Source organism: Drosophila simulans, chromosome 2R, assembly GCF_016746395.2.
Source record: "Drosophila simulans strain w501 chromosome 2R, Prin_Dsim_3.1, whole genome shotgun sequence".
Taxonomy (NCBI): Eukaryota; Metazoa; Arthropoda; class Insecta; order Diptera; family Drosophilidae; genus Drosophila; species Drosophila simulans.
Genome location: NC_052521.2, coordinates 9,078,277 through 9,097,288, shown reverse-complemented (window position 1 = coordinate 9,097,288; position 19,012 = coordinate 9,078,277). Strand labels below are relative to the sequence as shown.

The 19,012-nt window shown below is 41.3% G+C and overlaps 3 protein-coding genes across 5 annotated transcripts in view; all 3 read right to left on the bottom strand.

Moving 5' to 3' along the window:
• LOC6734041 (ras guanine nucleotide exchange factor glfB) overlaps nt 1-19,012 on the bottom strand; it is a 57,853-nt gene that overhangs the window by 28,171 nt on the left and 10,670 nt on the right. For all 3 annotated transcript variants that reach the window (XM_039291389.2, XM_016167848.3, XM_039291390.2), the window contains exon 3: nt 15,958-16,003. In XM_039291389.2, the coding sequence (XP_039147323.1) occupies nt 15,958-16,003 (46 nt within the window). The remainder of the gene's footprint in view (nt 1-15,957; nt 16,004-19,012) is intronic.
• On the bottom strand, nt 7,370-8,065 carry LOC6734038. The gene is made up of 3 exons (XM_002081038.4): nt 7,765-8,065; nt 7,598-7,700; nt 7,370-7,547 (listed from the first exon to the last, which is right to left on the bottom strand). Exons 1-3 carry the CDS (start codon nt 8,011-8,013, stop codon nt 7,432-7,434), a joined length of 468 nt encoding a protein of 155 aa, XP_002081074.2. The 5' UTR covers nt 8,014-8,065; the 3' UTR covers nt 7,370-7,431.
• LOC6734037 lies at nt 16,822-18,431 on the bottom strand. Its single transcript, XM_002081037.3, has 3 exons — nt 17,965-18,431; nt 17,171-17,484; nt 16,822-17,112 (listed from the first exon to the last, which is right to left on the bottom strand). Exons 1-3 carry the CDS (start codon nt 18,056-18,058, stop codon nt 16,951-16,953), a joined length of 570 nt encoding a protein of 189 aa, XP_002081073.1. The 5' UTR covers nt 18,059-18,431; the 3' UTR covers nt 16,822-16,950.

Below are 19,012 nucleotides of genomic sequence, written 5' to 3'. Positions count from 1 at the left end.
CTCCCCTTCAGTCGGCCGATATTTTCGATTCGGTACAAAGGTTGTTCCCTGAATAATTTGGAGCGACAATTTCATCACTCCCGTGACTCAGATTCCATTTTCGATGGGACCTCTTCAGAGCCCATGCCCCCTTATAAAATCGTAAACAATTACTGTTAATTTTTTTCGGCCCAGTTATCAGGCTGTTGCCAACTGCCCAGAGCCGTAAACAGCAGCTCCTACATTGCGCGTAAGTAGAAAGTCGATTTAAGTTTCGTGAAAAAATATTGGCCAAAGTCACGGGCCACAGCAGATTGCCGGATTGCTATCGCTGTGACGTCACAAGGAATGTGCCACGGAGATTGCCACCGATTAGATTCGCTTACAAACAACCCGAAGTATGTTAAGTTGTCAAGTGATAGCCGAGGGCTGTTCATTAGCGAAATAAAAGTTCTTAGACGTGGCTGTCATCGAGATAGTTGGGATGTGTTTTGGACCCACTCAATAGAACCAATTAATCGATATTTTGTGATGTTTGGATTGCTGGCCTCTTGAGATGAATGAGATGTTATTTTAGTGGAAATTCTATGGAATATTTGAGCAGGTGTTTTTCCAGATTACACTTGGAAATTGGTATTAACAAAATACGATTAAAATATGTAATTATATTATATTGATTGCTTATCTTTCTTTTACACATTACGTTAGCGGTTAAGTAACTAAGTAATAACGTGTTATAGGCCAGCCTACCAATGCAATGACCCTGCAAAAACAAATCCCAAACTGAAATCAATCTTTATTTTGGCTCTTTTTCGCAGGGCAAACTGTCAATTTGGCCAATCAAGCGGATACCGCAAAAAGCTAATTAATTTTTTGCTCTACCCATTTGCCGTCAACGGCAGTTGAAAACGCTCATCAAACTAATTGGCTAGCCGACGGCGTGGGTGGTCATTTTAACCTCTTGGCCAACTACACGGCCTGGCTTTAATTGCATGCGCCGGTCGCCGAGAACCTGCCACAGACAGGCATTTAAAAAGACGCAGCTTATTGTCTGCCTAATGGCTCCGAGCAAGCCAAGCTGCTGTTTTGGCCAGATTTCATAGCCAACTCAAGACCCGGCCAAAAGCATTTTGGCTATTTTTACTTATTTTTTGGTTTCCTCGCCGTTTACCGTTTTGGCCTTTTTGACATCGGCGTGACAACCAACTATGCCGTTTAATAAACTTAACAATTTAATTTGCCATTTTGGCAAACAAATTGTTTTGTTACGTTTCGTTTGGTTTCTTCATTTCGAGAGAGATTTGATTAATTCAATGAAGACATAAATACAGTGGATCGCATAACTTATATTTTTAAAAGAACAACAACTGAATATATAAAAATCTTTTTTTAAATATGCAATTTTTTATTTCAAATTGAAATATGTATAGTTAATATAATTATAATATTTTACAGGCTTCGTATGCTTGAAAATTTGACCGTTAAGTGCAAAAAAATCCAAAACGGACTGGGAATTTTTGAACTTTTTCTTCAATCCAAGTTTTATATTTTTGACATCCTGCCGGAAATGCCATTTTCCTAACGTGGCAAACTCAATTAATTAACTTTGTGCATTGCCAAATAAATATTTGCACTTGATTGTCGCGTTGACAGCGCCATGTGGCTGTGGAACGAGTTGGCAGCTCCTCGTTGGCCCCACTTGAACTTTGTGGCCAACTGCTGACCAGCTCCCAAATCGCCCTCTCCCTCGCACAGCAGCCCCGCTCACTCGCACACTAAGCGCCGCTATTTGCTGTCAATCATCGCGGCCTTCTTGAGGCGGTGGGTGGTGCCAGTCGCCGGGCGGTGGGAGGTTGTTGGTGGGTGGAGGGGCACGGTATCGCCCAATCAATATCAACGACTGATTACGATTAAACTCCGTGTCCACGCGCTAGTTGGTCACTCGGAATTTGGCGAGCCTCCATTTGGCCAGGTGAAAATGCGAAAATGCCTGGGAAATGAGTCACGCCGTGGGGTATCGTGTGGCCTTTAGTTATAAGGAAATCTTTGACAGTTGGCACAGGTGAAAGTTGTTTTCGGAAGGCTCATAAGATCGATGGGCTGGAAAACCTTCAACAGAGCAATTATTTCGAGTTACTACAAACAATTACTTTACCTGACAGCTACTTCTCTGAATAAGATTATATGTATTTTCGTAGAAACCCTAAAGCTACATAAGAGTTTTTACCCGTACATTTGACATTATTTATAATTAATCATAATTATGTATTATAATAATTATAACTTATTAAAAGGCAAAAGGGAAATCAGTGGCGTTGAATTGGTCCAAGATTGCGTATAAGCAAATATATTTGAAGTATGTTTGGTGCCCCATTTCTTTGCCTTAGAGAGTCCTTGAGAAATATATTTAATTATATGATTTCCTTTTAATTACTGTTAGATGACCGGGCACTTATTCTGAGTACCGGGCCTTATCAGTCAATCGGGGACGACTGGGTCATATCACATACTCAATTCACACCCAGTCCCGTCCGGATGACGTGCGAATATAGCTTTAAAGCGCCACAGCTGGCGGAGATTTATGGTCCGCATAGTGGGAGCCTCATAAAGATTGCCCCAATAGCAAAATCAAAATAAATCGTAAATAAATCGCTGCGAAATTCCTTGCCAAAGATTCCATGACACCGGCTCTATCGAATCGTCTCCAGTGGCATCCGCCTTTTCGCTGCGGACTTTGCTATCGAATCGTATATTACCCGTATATATTTATATTTGACGGCCGGACAGCTGCCTTATCGCTCGAGTTTCCTGGCTATTTTCATTTTTGGGCCAGGCTAATGAGCTTTAATTGATTCCCTTCCAGATTGGTTTACGACCGCGCCCTTGTATCTGGACAGGATCTTGCGGTTTCCTGGTTTTCAGTTTTCGGGTTTCGCTTTTCGGGCACGTGTCGTCCGCTTGTATCAAGTTTTTCGGGCCGACCGCAAAAGCCAAAAGCATATTGAATTTTACACACATTTGCTGTTCCCAAACATGTAAACAATAAACCGCAAAGCCAACAAAACATCCAGCCCACACACTTCCCCAGTGCGGAAAACGTGGCCTGCGGGCGAATCGTGTTTGACAAGTAATAAAGGTGATTAAAGCAAATCTAAACACCTGCCCCCAGGCATTTCAAATGCCGGTGAATAATGCTCCACTGGGCAATGAAGTCGCAATGCACAAATGGGGGTGGGGATGCGGTAGGGGTCGAATCATTTGTTAATCAAAATGCAAATGTAATCAATAGAACGGAAGTGCCTGCCCCTCGACAGACCTGTAATTTGGTTATTGTAGTAAATGTAATAACATAATGGATCAGTCCGGTGAAAGGGCAAAATGAGATGGTCCAACAGTGGGTCAGACCAGAAATTTAGAGAGTTTTCTTAATTTACAAATAATAAATAATAATTAGTCATAATAAATAATAATAATTTGGCACTGTTTTAAATTGCATTGACATATACATACATTTAAGTATTTAAGAAGTTTATTTTGTCGAATTAATGCACTTTTGTTTCCAAACTTGCGCCACTGTTAGCTGCCTCAAAAAGTCGCCCTTTGCGTAACAAGTCTAGCCATGACTCTGCCACACCCTCGCCTCCACTGCGCCCCCAGTTGCATGTTAAGCGGCATGAACATGCTGCAAAGGGTCGCCCCAAAAGCACCCACTTTCACCCACCTTCGGCACCTGGTCCGCTGGCCTTTTGGCATTTCGGCTGCCATTTTCCTGCGGAAATGTACGCCAAAATGTTTGCGTGCCTCCAACGAGTATGAGAATGTAATATGTTGGAATATTTGATATTTAAGAAAAACAACGTGCCAAGAAGGGCTTTTGCCCTATAGCAGGGGTACATATATGTATATACAGGGGGTTGGGGATGTGGCTGGGAATGACTTGGCAAATGGCGCCGGCAAATGCGTTCATTGAACTGCCACAGCGATGCAATAAAATCAACAAAAAGCACATTTAAAAGGAAAATAAATGTGTGTAGGACAACTGGCGACTAGGAAAAGTTACGAGAAAGGACAGCTGGAGATGGAAAACGGGAGTGGGGCGATCTAAGACAAACAGTGAGCGGATTTATGGGGTCGCTTTGGGTCGAGTCGCCGTCCTCAGTCTCATGTAAGAAAAAAAAACGGAAGCGGAAAGACGCGAAACTGGCAACTGACACACAAATGCTGGGCAGAGGGGCAAAGAAAGGGGAGGAGGGGCAGAACCGCAGGGGAAGCTGTCGAAAGGACTGTCAATCCTCCCCTGCAATAGAGGCTACACTGAAGCCAAAGTAGCTAGGAAAACATTATTACTTTAAAATATGAAATATAAATCTAATTATAAAAGAATCATCGTACTGAAAAATATGACAATTAGCGCCTTATAGATATAAAATTCTAAATATGTGTCTGTTAACAAGAAAGTAATTATTCAGCTAAAAGAAAATAACAGCAGCAGTAGTTTTGATAAACTCTTCTTTCAGTGCACTCATCCTTATGCGTTCTTCTTGTTCTTTTTTGTTTGGATTGGCAAACGGAAGCGAATTAAGTTGCCTTATGCGACGAAAGGGTTCAGGACACAAGACCTGACCGCCGAGATATCAAGCTCCTGGGGTGCAGATCGTCCTGGGGTGAAATTGATATGCGATATGCCCAGACAGATATGTCCCAAGAAGCCGCAGATACAGTATCTCGTGGCATGTTAAATGTGCAGAAAATTTCAGATTTTAATGATCCACTCGGGTATCGGATTTTCAGCGCCCCTAGATTGCTTACGCTTCGATGGGCGGGCAATCGAAAAGAAATCTGTAATTGCCGCAGCTCATTGCATAAGCGGTACAACATGGCGGATTATTAATATTTGCCAACTTGCCTGTGGCAACTCAATAGATAGATAATCGTTGCGGCAATTTGTTGTGAACGAAGCCAAAAATGTTGCAGTAGATTGATTTTCTAATCTGCATTCGCTTTCCGTCATAATACAGATTCACAGTTTGCGTATAAAATTAAATTGAAAACGCAATAGAAGTTCTTTTCTTGACCACACCGATTAGATTTATATGGACGAGTTTTAGACTTTGATTTAGAACAATGAAATTCCTTCTGCATTCGTTCAGGTACTTGCTACTCAACGATGATAAATCAAATTCCGCTGGCAAGCAAACCGTGTATACTTTATATTTAGCGGATGAACACGGAAATTCCCTTTTTGACTTCACTTTTTATTCACTTTAAAATTCCTCATTTGAGGAGCGTCCATAAATTTGTTTTCCTAAAGGCCACTTAATCTACGAATCAAAGTTGTCATTCCGCTGGTTTCAAAGTGAAGTTAAAAGTGAGAGTGAACGATTTTGCTTGTCAGCTGACAAGGAATAAATACCCAACGAATATGAAAATCTCCCCAAGTCAAATAGTGAGGTAATCAACAGTTTAAAAAAAATGCAGTCAAGGTCCAAACAAGGTGAGTTTCCCGAACAATATAATTGAGCCTATTTATAAATATCTTATTAAAGTATATTATTTCACTCAAGCTTGCCGCTTTTCTCTTTTATTTTCTAGAAATGGGTGTGACTAGCTGGGTGTGCAACTGTGGCAAGTGCCACGCCCACCTAGCAAACGGGCAATTTGTTGCGCTTGGTTGCGCGTGGAAATTATGATTTTTGCTTTTGTGAAAATCTCATTAGGCGCTGAAAAAGGATGCCGATTTTTGTAGCCATAAATATAGGTTGCTGCCCGCGATATGCAGCTCAACTTTAAACGCCATCCTCGTGGGTTCGCGTTACGTGGCGTTTTAATTAAGCTCAGCGTTTTATGGACACTTCTTTAATGGAACCGCATAAATTCTAGAGGAGCAGTCGGCAGCTTGGATCAGGAGTTTAAGCACTCCGACCCCGATTCATATCCAGGGCATAAAACGCACGGCAGGCAGTCGGAAAGTGAATTTTATGCCAATCATTAAACAAAGTTGTGAACAACAAACCAAACTCAACCGCTTTGTATCGGGAGTTATGCCGTTGATAACTTTATCCCCAACTTTGTAGCGAAGCAGTGCGGATCGGATCGGATCGGGGGAGCTCCTTTCCTTATCGATTGCCTGATAAATGTTTGACACAGAGTGTGGGCTGCACTCGAGGGTGTCATTCAACTCAACTGCAACTGTATCTGGTATGTGTAGCTGTATCTGGTAAATAGGTTTTATGGTTCTCTAAAGACCTGCTCATTATAACTGGATGTTAGTACAAACATGGGTTATGAGCTCAAGCGATGACTCACCGAAGTGGACTGTGATAGGAAACATTGTGCTCTCAATTGGGCTTTATATTTGTCACTTTCTTAAATGTACGTCATACTTATATGATAATGATTTTATTTAAAATAAATATTATGTAAAAGGAAATGGGTGTTTAGATTATTTCTAAATAGCTGCTGCTGTTTGTAAAACGGAAATGGTGGCTTGACAGACGTTCAAAGTATTAGTCATCCATACAAAGTGACACATGTATCTCAAGTAAGTGAACCTACGTCTTACGAAATATAATTAAGGAAGTGATTATTTGGATCAGTTATTTAATAAGGGGTCACTTTGGTGTGACTCATGCACTAGGAATGCCACACCGCTTATATAAAATCCTACCAGTTGATTTTGGGTATCACTAGTGCATCGGATTATCCGTTGATATACGATTTAATTCATAATGAATGCGTGACCATAAGCTGCTCGTGATCAGCGCTGATTTGGCTCATTTGTAGCTAAAACGCTTTGGAAGCTGATTTACTCGTCGAGTTTTTGCATATCTCATGAGCAGCATGAAATCCGAATGGGAAACTGAATGATTTATTTGCAAATGCAACATCGAAATGCACTCACAAAATGAGCTTTTAAGTGGCCGGCCCTCGACTTTCGACTTTTTTGTTGTTGTTTTTTTTTTATTCGGCCTGTGTTGACTTCACCCTTTTTGGGGGGAAAAAACCAAAAAACTCAGTGGGAACTGTCACCAAGTGCTCCACATTTGTGTGTAAAGCTTATTAAGAAATGCTTATTCCGCCTTCTGTCTCGCTCTTTCTGGGGAGCCTGCTTCCCTCTCATTTTTATCGAGTTTAATGGATTTTTAATGAGTCTGAAGCGGGGCTTTTGACGGCATTTTCGGAAAGTGCAGTTTCATTATCGCTTAATCCTGTTTGCCTTTCAGGAAAGAGGAAGACAAACACACAACAAGCGTCGGTTAAAAAGTGGGAGGGTACGGACTACTGAGTTTGGAATCGGATTGGCGATAAAGATATTATCAAAATTTGATTTTATCGGTTATGTGATTTAATGCATAAATATGGTATTTAGTTCATATAATAAAACGACTACTTATACTATATAAATCGAATTTATTGCTATTTGACTTAAAAAATGTTTACATTTGAGGCATTTTAATCGCTAGTTTGATCGCTAGTTGATTCCACGCTGGAATCGGATGGTTCCTCCTGAGCCTCAGCCAACTCACTATAATAGGACTTCACCACGATCAAACAGTATCCGAGGGCAACTTAAAGTAAAATGTTATAGTTGGTTGTAACACATCCAATCCCAACATACTTATTCTAAGGATAAGCAAGCTATCCAACAACACGGTGACAAGGGTGAACAAAAATACCATGTAGTTTATCAACAGCCAAGTTCCGATTATCAGAAGTTTGTGCTGAGTTTAGAAGGTTTTTTGAGATAGGATTTGCTAGATTTTGCAAATACTCATTCGAACTCACGTAAAAGACGGCATAGATCAAAAGGAAGTGGTCGGTCATCATCAACCAGAAAACGGTGGCAAATCCGGACACACAGATTCGGGTGTCCATGGTTCTGAAGAACTCGACCACATAGTCCGGATATTTGTTTCTAATAACCATGTTCCATCCAATGCTGCCCACGATGAAGTCCGTGAGTCCAAAAGCTAAGCCCACTGTAATAACGCCATATTTCAGGGGCCAACAATACAAAAATTTTCTTAAATGCATGTTTTTTCAAAGGCGGTAAAACTGAAAGATAATGACGGAGCTCTTGGTTTTTATTTTAGGATATAAAAGCTTATCCAGCATTACAACTATTGTGCGAATTTTTATCAGAATATTTTTGTTGCATACTTTTCTAATGTATCTTTCAAGAGAGATGTAAACATCTATATCAACCTCTTCCACTTTATGTTTTCATGAACATAATTGTTAAAAATAAATACATTCAGAAATTGTGCACATGTGCGACTCGAATTAAAAAAATTGGACTCGCATAGATTGAAGGCCAAAAGTCCATTCGAAACTGAATCACCTGTCGGTGTAACGAGTGTCCAGCTAACTGAAATTACAGTTAGTGGTAGCCCGTAATCCTACACACTCGTCTCTAGTATTTGGCCATCGGCAATTCCGAGAATTCTAGTTCTGTAGACAGCAATTAGATAGACAGAGACAATGCCAAACAAATCAAGTCAAATACAATAAACGCCCTGGCATTTTATCAGCTCCAAATCAGACGTAACATCAGCCGCCGGGGCTCTCGAGTGTCGGGCCCTCAGATCGCCAAGTTTTGGTTTACAACGCAAAAGCGACAAGAAGCGAAAAAGGGTTTGCCTGCCTGAACATTCTTTGATCAATCAAGTGACGCGGAAGCGACGCAGATAGCTGATAGCAGATAGCAGTTAGCATTCCGGGCCCTCTCGGCCTAGTCATGGCTAAAATATTTGCCCAAAGTCTGCCAGGGACTTGCATAATAACGAGGGTACACAGCTGAGACCCCAGTGAGGGTCGTTCGCCCGGATCGATCGATAAGGGAATTCGGCACTGCAAAATGTGCGATCAAGTGGAGGCTTTGAGTACCCGTACTTCAGCCCAATTATCGAGGTGGTATTTTAATTAGGCTGTGTAATCACAGCTCAGCTCAGCTCATCGAGGCCGCACTGTATTAGCCAATTGACCGCAACTGTACTCCTGCATCCGTTAGCAAATGTGACTGACCTAAGTTACACTGATAACGATCGTGGACAGCGGAGCTTCTTTTCATTTTTGGAACCAAGGAACCAAAATAGACCGTGGCGACGGTCAACTGGATTAGGGTCAAGCTAAACGGATCGGTTTTTAAACCCCCTCCCAGCGGAAAAACCCAAAAATAGCATTAGTTGCCTATGTAAATTATGGTCAAGCTTTGGGTATTATTTGCTTCCTTTTCGGTTCCTCAGGTATGATTATATTAGCGGGGAAAAATATAAAAATACAAGGTTAAAGTGCTTCTAAGTACAGTTGAGCTAGCCACGCGTCGTTTGTTATCGTTTTATCGATATCGCCGAATATGTTGCTTCAGTTGTTAATCCAAAATACAACATGGCATTTGACAAGCGAACTAATTGATTTGATTCTCGTGCCGTGGGGTTGCGCCAACAAAATGCGACGATTGCAAAATCACGCATATAATCGACGTCATGGTACCCTGTGAAAACGGGAATGAACTAACAAGTATAATGTTTTTCATATTTAGTTACATTTTTTATAAAAAATATTATTATTAGTATAGTCTAATACAGTTTTTAATTTGTATACTGTTAAATATTATATCCCTCCAAAACCATGGTGGAATATTTTTGGGCTTGTGGTAAATATTTGGAATTCCTTTGATATAAATATTTACATTCAAGATCCCGATTAAGACCTCATTACCATTTCGTCTTCAATTTTAGAACTTAAGCTCACTGGAAATACATGTAAATTCCCTATTGCTAAGTTTTGTTTTTGCACAACGGAATGTTAAACATTTTCGAACCATGGAAACTAAATGAGGTCAAAGAAACTGGCTGAATATTGGCCTGAGTAAGTAGACCTACAAACAAGTACCAGTCTTTTGTATCTGTTGATAGACAAATATAATGCTTCGCAATGTGGAATATTCCGAGAGCCTTTTGGGTTCTTTAGCCGACAGTTGCCTCACTGATAAGACAAAATGCGTTTTGCAATAACGGAACAGCTTTATAAGCCCCCATGAATAGACCTATTTTCTGTTTGTCTTCTGACGATGGGGCGGTCTATGGGAGGGCTTCGCCTTGCATGTTACAGGAAATAAACAACAGGCAGTAATTATGCAGCACAAACAGTGGTGTTTATAACAGTTTTCCAGCCCAGACGTAGCCAAAACACCAAATCATGGTAACTTGTATCGCATGGATATGGCATGTGGCATATGCCATATGGCACATGGCACAAATCATCATCATAAACAGCTCGTCGGCTGTCTTTCTTCGCCTGGTTCTGTTGTCAGCACAATCACAATCACAAAAAGGCCGCCTGGCGCTCAACTGCCCGCAGAACGCTCCATAAAAATTGGGGCGGGGATACACTGAGCGGAAGTTTGGCTAGCGATAAAAGCCAGTCGAAAAGGGAGCGTTCTCTGTGCATATAACCCAAAAATAAAGCCCTGGTTCCTGCGGGGCCTTTATGAGTTGCAAGATGAGATGGTATAATATGCGGAGTCAGGGGATCTACAAGTGGGTCACCTGCGGTTGACATAAGCTATTGCAGTGACAGGTGGGAGTGCTTGGGTTGGTCGCACAGCAGTGAAAGTGATCGTGGGGGTTCCCATTTTCGAAGCTGGAATACCAGGAGCTCCCACTTTATTGGGTCCCGAAAATTATAAACGATTATTGTTTATTTAAAAGTAACTATTAATAATCAATAGCGAAAATTATTGAATGAAAAACCCGAATCTTAAATAAACAGACAAAAATATACTCAGTTTTAATACCAATTATTTGTAATAGATCAGTTTACAAAAAGTTAGTATTGCAATTCTTGGCTAATTAATAATGATATAAATTAATTTATTTGCATTTAATTTAAATCGTGCAAACAAGGAGCTCCCCTCTTTTTTAACACAGCATTTCAAAAATGTTTACGTATGGCTATTAAGTACAAATATTACCGGAAGACTCTTCGTTGAACAACAGCCATTAAAATTCCATTTCGCGATAATTCCTCCCCATAAAAACGCTACCCAAAACGAAGCTTCCGAAACGCCGAGCAGCAAACAAAAACCACCTGAAAAGCAATCGATTATCACTTTTGATGTGCTGCCAAAAAGGCGCTTATCTAAGTGCGCAAATAGCTGGGGCTAAGCACCCAGCCGCGGCGTTGGAATTTCGCTCAGTGCAGTGTCAGTCATTCAATGCCGCCTTTATCGACACTAAGAGGGCGCCAAAGGCAGAGAAATGCGTGTCAGATAGGACAGTCCGAAAGGAGCCCCCCCTATCTCGCATTATAACAAATAACAATAATATGAAAAAATAATTGTGTCTTTCTGTTTGCTCTATATGTCAGCTCCAAGCGCCGGCCAGGTGGAAAAGGTGCTCCACGAACTCCGGAGGGCCTGTGCTTAGCCTTCCCCATTTAGATACAGATACAGATACCCGCCGCACTGCGCCGATTGGGCTGTCAGTATCTTTATATTAATCAATAAGAGCAGCTCCGATAAGATTGTGGAGCTTCGTCTGCTGCTGCTGCTATCGGATGGGCCAAAGTGGGTGGTGGGTGTGGGAGTCAGGTAGCCAGGGGACTGGCACGCAAGTGGGTGGGTGGATATCCTTAAGGCAATGTCCTATGACTCCATGATCATGAGAACCAAATTGATGATACAGTGAAGTTTGCATTGTATTCAAATACAATAAGACCCAGTAAATAATAATAATATATATGTATTAAACATAAACAAGTTTTAAATAATGAAATAGATTAATCAAACGTGCATAACATCTTTGTATATGTATCTGTGTATCTGTATACTTCATTTCTATCAGTGGTTTTGATAACATTCCCGACTGACACTCGCCAATTGATAAATCCATTGTTTGTGCAGCATTTATTAATGTATAAATTATATAGTTTGGCCGAGTGGGGGCAATACTCCTTGGCCAGCTGCCAACTAACTTGGCCCACTGTGCTCCATCAATTTCGCGTGCGCCAATAATATTTACATAAAAAAACAAATATTCGCCAGACCAATTTGTTATTCAAAGTAATAACAGCGAATGCCCGCAAAACATCTGCGCAGTAAAGAGGCTATCTTAACGTGTCATTTATTTTAATTGGTCAGCAGGGTAATTGCTAAAAAAAACAATAACCTTATATAAGGGCCAAAGCATCACGGCCCCAGTTATCCTAGGCTGAGTTTGTTGTTTCTTTCAACCACGTTTAGAACATCGATAAGAAGCCAAAGCACATGTCGTCTGGCCAAGTGCGACCGCATTAAATTTATATAAGTTGCGCGATTGGCAAATTACGGCCGGTATTTATACCATTTTAGAGATATGATAGCGATGGATAGGCTAGCAGCGATTTCTTTTACACCTTCCATACAAAAGCGTCGATTTCTGGCCGATTAAAAGATGGGATGTTTATCTGTTGGATATCAATTGAGGAGCATTCCCGCCACACGGCATCGATGTCAACTTGAGTCCGAGGAAGCATTTAATCCCAGGAAAAATGCAATATTTACCCACACATTAACAGTGTCAACAGCGGCAGATTGGTGGAACAAAAGGAGGACTTCACTTTGAAAGCGGAAATCGTGGCGTAAAAGTCGGAAAAGCGTTTTACAGCGAAAGCCTTTTATGTCTGAAGACCAAGTCGATACCACAATCGAATGTTTTGGCGGGTAGCATAAATCAAAATCACTGACAATGTCAAGAGGTCTCAACTGCGCCTGTTTTCGAGGAATAGAAACGAAATTTACGACTTGGCTTCGGGATCATATCATGTTCATATCATATCACATTATGTCCAGATAGCTTAGACTGCATGTCCACTTCGCGTATCTCAACGTTTTTTTTTTTTTAATCATTTGTCTGGGCCAGCATTGTGTATCCACGTTTCAAGATTGGCAGCTTGATTTCGGAATGTATCTCGACTTTGGCATCTAACAATGTGCAGTGATACACATAACAGTATAGAGGCTAATTAAAATGGAAGAAAGATGACCTTTGGCCAACCCTGAGGCTTTGGGGAATCCCATTTGCCTGTGACAACTATCATTCACCACGATACCACCAAAAATTTGTGGCATTCTTGAGGTAGCCCGATTTATCAATGCCAGTCAGAGTGATTATGGGAAACACGTTTTATTCGCACTCTCCTATCGCAAAGCACGTTTTTAAAACGCGACGCGAAACTTTCCGCTGTTGACCAAAACAATGCCGATCATGATAACGATCATCAATCCCAGATATTGAGAATAACAATAACAAGTTAACTGGCTTGGATATTATGGTGGCCTTGGATGGATTTCCATAACGAGAAAGCCCACCAAACTCGACCCGCAACGAAACTCTTATCTGGTAAATGCAATTAGAGACCGACTTACATACATTTAGCTCTTGGTATTTATAGAGGCAATACCAAGAAGTATATGTTCTGGGCGTATATCTTTCGTACACCTTTCCTTCTCGACTATCACCCGTTGCCAGAGGCCTCAGTCACCAAAAGCGTTTCTGCCTCCCCATCTATTGACAATTCAATTAACGTTTTGAAATAATTTCCTGATAAGCGTCGCTGTTTTGGGGCTACGCAACAAGAAAAAGGAAATTAAACAGCACCCAATAATACCCCGGCAATGGTTAACTAGCCAATAAAACAAGAAACCGATCTGGTGAAGGTTGGTGGGGGTAAAGCTAAGTTATTACTATTTGATCCATAAACGTGTTAATACTAAGCCAATGAAATGAGTTGAGTTTTTACAAATGCTACTAACGGATCAACCTCGATATTATCAATCATAATCCTAAACTTATATTTTCTAAGAACGTACTAATTTATAGACGAATATCTTGGCGGAAATTAAGAAAATGTAAGTCATGTGATATGATCCTTATATACCTCAGTGGAAACATGAAGTAAGTGAAATCCCCGTGCTATCTTCATTTCATTGATGAACTTCAATGTTTAGTAAAGCAGATTAAATGGCTGGGAAACACGCCGAAGCAAGCTTGATAACACTCAGGGAATTATTCGGTAAAAACCGTCTAGAAAAACCTTTAATATTGCATTGAAAACCTAAAGATATTTTTTGTAATATACGATATCATTTAGGGAACTAATTTTAATATGGCATAAGCATCTAATACTTTTATTTTAAAAAGCCGTTAATACGATTATTGCCAAAAACAAGAATCGGGTCTAGTATTTGACGAATTTCATGTCGTGGTGTAAGCCAACGAATTGATTTCGTCAGTGATAGTGGAGTTACCACCTTGATATCTTTGTCTGGTCTCGATGGCGCTGCAAGTCACCTTCTCGATGCGCATATGCCTCACCTGGCGCCAATCAGAATCGACGCTATCGAAAGCCCCCAGTTTAGCTACTATAAAAGTGCCGCTAATTTGGCCCTTGATTGCTCATTTATTTGCTCGGCACACGTTCATTGCCAACGTCGGCGATTCCCCAGTAAATATATATTAACCCCTAGGCACTCAACTTGCATTAGATTTATTAAATTCGGACCATCCATCAGCTATAAAGAAGCCTTCAATCCTGTCCACATCGGAGTACTTTGAGTGGACTGAGCCGGAAAAGTCGAGTTGTGATTCTATATTGTGTACTAAAATTGATTTAAGAAAAGTTTATATCTAAAGTTAAGCTACAGCTTTGTGATTAACCCATCTAATAACTACTTTAAGTGAGTAGACAAGTTGCAAACGGATAACTTCAGTGGAATAATCATTATTTAACCTATAAGGTTTAAAGGTTATTTATTTGTATTGGCCTTGTAAAAGTTCTAGGATCCCCTTACATTATGCAAAATATTGGCACTATTTTAAGCACTTCTCTTTCGACCATCTTCACATCCGCCTCAAGTGCAAGTGGAATTTTTCGCATGTTGATTATTGCCAAAATTAATCACACCGGGTCACAATTTGCATATTCGAGTTTATGAAGAGGTTCAGACAGTGGCGGAGGCATACGGAATGCCTAGGGCACGATAAATACCTGAGCGGTACGATAAAAAATACTCGAGACGACGCCGTTGAACGATTCAATCAACTCGAAGTCGCCGCCTCGAGCCAACTCATGCCAAAATAATTTTGTTGTTCATTTAGAACAAATAAGCAAATACTTGCTGTAAATACTGTCGCCTCGTGAAAAATTGAATGGAGCGGCAAACGGAACTTGGCGAAGACGTCGCCCAGTTGGCTTCACGCCCAAGGAATGCCAGGTATTCCAGTTATTTATTTCGGCACATTAACAACCCAGCAGCAGGCATGGGGACATCCGACATCCGACATCCAGTCGATACTTCAAATTGATTGCCAAATAAATTAAAAGTGTAAAGGAAACAAAAGCAACAACCGCCAACGGCTGGAGAAAACGTGTAAGAAACGGAGAACAGTATAATTTAATTAGCGTTCGGTTGTTGCCATTTTTATAAGTATTCACTCGACATTTCCATTGTAGTTGCCTGATTGTTATTATTATTTTTTTGGCAAATATTTGCCCAATCGCAGAGCTGATAACGGCAAACGATCGATGGCGTTGTGCCCTGATTTGCAGGGAAATTCCCTTTGATAAAATAATTGGCATAGTTTCGGTGGGCCTCCTGCCCCCCAATTTCCGAAAGGTCTGAAAAATGGGCTTGGTCTGGCTTTGGCCAAGTTTGTTGCTCTCTGGCACCATGATGATGATATAAGTTGATACAACATTTGATAGTATTATCGAATATTTGCACACGCGTCAATATTCGCCCTGAAGGGCACTCAATGCCAATATTTAAGTTCCCGCTTGCGGTGTAAATATCTAAATATCTGTTGGATTGAATGGACTTGATAGCGTCTGATGAACTGGCCAGACAGTCAAGGATTCCAGGTGACTGGGAAGTGATTGTGTCATCGGGCAAGCATTCATCACCACCATTAATGTCTAAAGTCTGTTTCTACTTACCATCAGGAGGTAAATAATCTTGGCATAGACCGTAAGCTGTGGTAACCTGAAAAGAATTAAAGGTGCTTAGAAACATTTAGAATCAAGGCTTTATTAATTCATTTAAATAATGAATTAATATAATGTTAATTTATATTAACCTAAAATAGAGTTTAAATTGCCTTGGAATAGCCATTATAATTTAAGTTCGCCAGGGGCAAATTCCCAAATCTTAATATAGCGTGTGAATCACCTTAGAAGATTTATGAACTACTTAAACTTTCTCAAACAATTGTCGAGAAATTCCACAGCTTTAGCTTAAAAAGATACCTCTTCCAAAGATTTATCTTCCACTTAAACTCGAACTTGTCTTTCTACTGAAATTGTTAGCAAAATAAATAAGGAGATTTATACGTACTGCATAAAGTTGGGAAAGTAGATCTATCTTATGATTTATTTACAACTTCTAAAGGTAATTTACTTTCGTCGACTGATGTGTACTTCCCCGAAGTTTTTCATGCTGTCTCTCGACTAATGATTGAAACCACAAACTGGAACACCCACGCACACTAAACTATGACAAAACAATATTATGTAGGGCACTGCGAACACGTGAGCCTGCAGCTAAATGTATAAATGCATAAATCATTTGGATTGAGCGACTTTTTGACATCGCAAATGAGCAAGGACAGTTGCAGGAGCAGCGCCATAAATTCACTTGAATTTATTATGCAATTAGTTAAAGACCTGCATTGTCAGATGGCAAATGTGCCCGGCCGAAAGTGGAGCAGGCCCGTTGGCAGTCAGGAATTTACAGTCCAAAGAAAGACCTTGAGGGCGATGCATTCGCATGCATTTCGCTGGGCAATCCCTGTCGTCTTCTCAGACTTTTATCGGCATGAACTTGGATTTCCACAGCTCGCAAGAGGCCAAATGCAGCCTTGAAAAGTTGAAACTCGTTAGCCCCACCCGTGACCCACTTGAGCATCTTGCATTCGCATTTTCCATTTCCATTTAATAGAACTTTATATCCAGTATGAAAGTGGCCACCGGACGGCGCTGCCTGCCCTTGGGCTTTCCGTAGTAATTTGTGTCGTGGAGGCGGTAGAATCCCGCTGGCAAATACCCCGGAATGCTGTGGTTCTCCAGCTGAAAGTTGCGCACATCGTAGCTGGCCTGCAGAGGAGAAACTTTTTGACCCAGACCTTCGAACATTGTGAGATACAGTACGCACTGGCTGGATGGGACACCGGTCGGCCAGATTCCCGTACTTGAACACGTTCCGCAGCCAGACCTTCATCAAGCTGGACTGCAGCAGTTCCCGCAGCGTCTTGCAGGTGTCCATGTCGTAGCTGAAGAGTGTCTGGTACCGATCCTTGCCATCTATCAGCTGCAGGAGCGTAATTGTTGTCCTCAATCCATTCCTCAAGGTGCGATTCAGATGGATGTCCAGGTTCAGCTCACCTTTGGCAGTCAACCAGCCCCGGATGCCGGAGCAGTAGTCTTTGCTGCACTCTACGCTGATGTTGGTGAACTTACTTCGCAGAGCTTTTTATGAGTGGATAAAAATACCATTTACTTGAAAAAGTATATAAAATTGCAATGCTTACTGAACGATTCGCAAACGAACAGTATCAGGAGAGTTAATAACAACATTTCCAAGTATTGTTTTGGATATAACTTCAAAAAGCAGCAGACAGTTTGGTCCAATCATATTATAAATAATTAGCGCAGTCGTTAGTCACGCTAGAGTGAATAACTAATGCTTCTATTTCACCAAGCAATTTAAACATTGAAAATATTATTTAATATTGGCAAAGCAATTTACAGTTGGCTCTTATTCTAATTGGATACCACATTATTAAGAGCTCTAAACAGTCACGGCTTAACACTGATTATGGCAGCAATGCTCCAGTTCAGCGGGAAATCTAACTCAACCCCCCACGATGGGCCATAAATCAATCGGCAGTCCATCAATCAATCAATCAGCGGGCCATCAATTAGTCAGTCTGTCAGTCCGTATCACACTCGGTCCGAATCGCAGAGCACTGATCTGGATCTGGATCAGATCTTGGTGGGCTTGGGGGCTCTTGTGCCTCCAGGCCCCAACTGTCTGCCACATAAAGATTCAAGTTCAGTGCGGCAAGCTCACGAACTAACCGTAAAGCAAACTGAAAGTAGCGCTGACGTTTGGCTGATCGGGTTGTTTGGTTGTTTGGCCGCGTTGTTTGGCTAAGCGGCGTTTAATTGGAAACACAGTTGGGTGTTGGTTTTGACCGGTCCGCTGTCTTCATCGCGGGCCATCAACTTTCAGCAGCTGCGGACAGCTGATGGACGTGGACATTTGCATTCGTTCTCAGGCCAACTCCTGTGGACTACCAGATAAACCCGTTCAAAAGCCGACCAGGCTCGCCGAATCAGATGCACATATTACGCATACGCCGTGTGGTCCGTGTGACGTTTTTGGCCAAGGGGAAATGTTTGCCTTTGCTCCGACTCCCACGACTAACTACAGTGAGAATAATTTAATATTATAAATTAATAAAGCCGAATAATACACAAAACAGAATAAAGATAGAATAGAATTTTATAAATTTTTCTAGTATGGAATCTTAGGACTCCCGTGGAATGGATTCAGAATCGGATTTTTCTCTTAGTGCTACCTCTTCTTCTCCTGCCCCTCGCTCCTGACTCCTTGCTTAATTGCTGAGCCGCGTGGAGCGTTTAATTGCAAATTATTCAAATGCCGACGCTGCCGCAGCTGTCATTGCTGTCATAACCAGTCGGCGCAGCTGTCCCCTCCGCCCCACTGTGCCACCCCCCGGCCACCCCATCGCCCCACTCATCCTGGCGAGCTTGCAATTATGTCTCAAATTAACACAGCAACCACCACAGAGCACCCCTTCGTTTCCCCCATTGCCACAAAAAGAAAAAATAACACCAAGTAAATGTGTAAAAATATGCCCCAACTTTTCGCTGCTGTTGTTGTCAGATGAAATTAGGCGTGAAATGTAGTTTGAACCTTTGTGGAAATATTTTTTAACAACATTCACAAGTGTTCGAGCATTTCTTCATT

Excerpts from the sequence above, each read along its gene's own strand:
- LOC6734037 (XM_002081037.3), bottom strand. The coding sequence starts at position 18,058 with ATGTGGCAGACAGTTGGGGCCTGGAGGCACAAGAGCCCCCAAGCCCAC. Across the intron at positions 17,485-17,964 it reads TGCTCTGCGATTCGGACCGA|CTCTGCGAAGTAAGTTCACC; the intron begins GTGTGATACGGA and ends ACTCATAAAAAG. Across the intron at positions 17,113-17,170 it reads ACCGGTGTCCCATCCAGCCA|GCCAGCTACGATGTGCGCAA; the intron begins GTGCGTACTGTA and ends TCTCCTCTGCAG.
- LOC6734038 (XM_002081038.4), bottom strand. The coding sequence starts at position 8,013 with ATGCATTTAAGAAAATTTTTGTATTGTTGGCCCCTGAAATATGGCGTT. Across the intron at positions 7,701-7,764 it reads TGATCTATGCCGTCTTTTAC|CACAAACTTCTGATAATCGG; the intron begins GTGAGTTCGAAT and ends TTCTAAACTCAG. Across the intron at positions 7,548-7,597 it reads CTTGCTTATCCTTAGAATAA|TTGCCCTCGGATACTGTTTG; the intron begins GTATGTTGGGAT and ends TTTTACTTTAAG.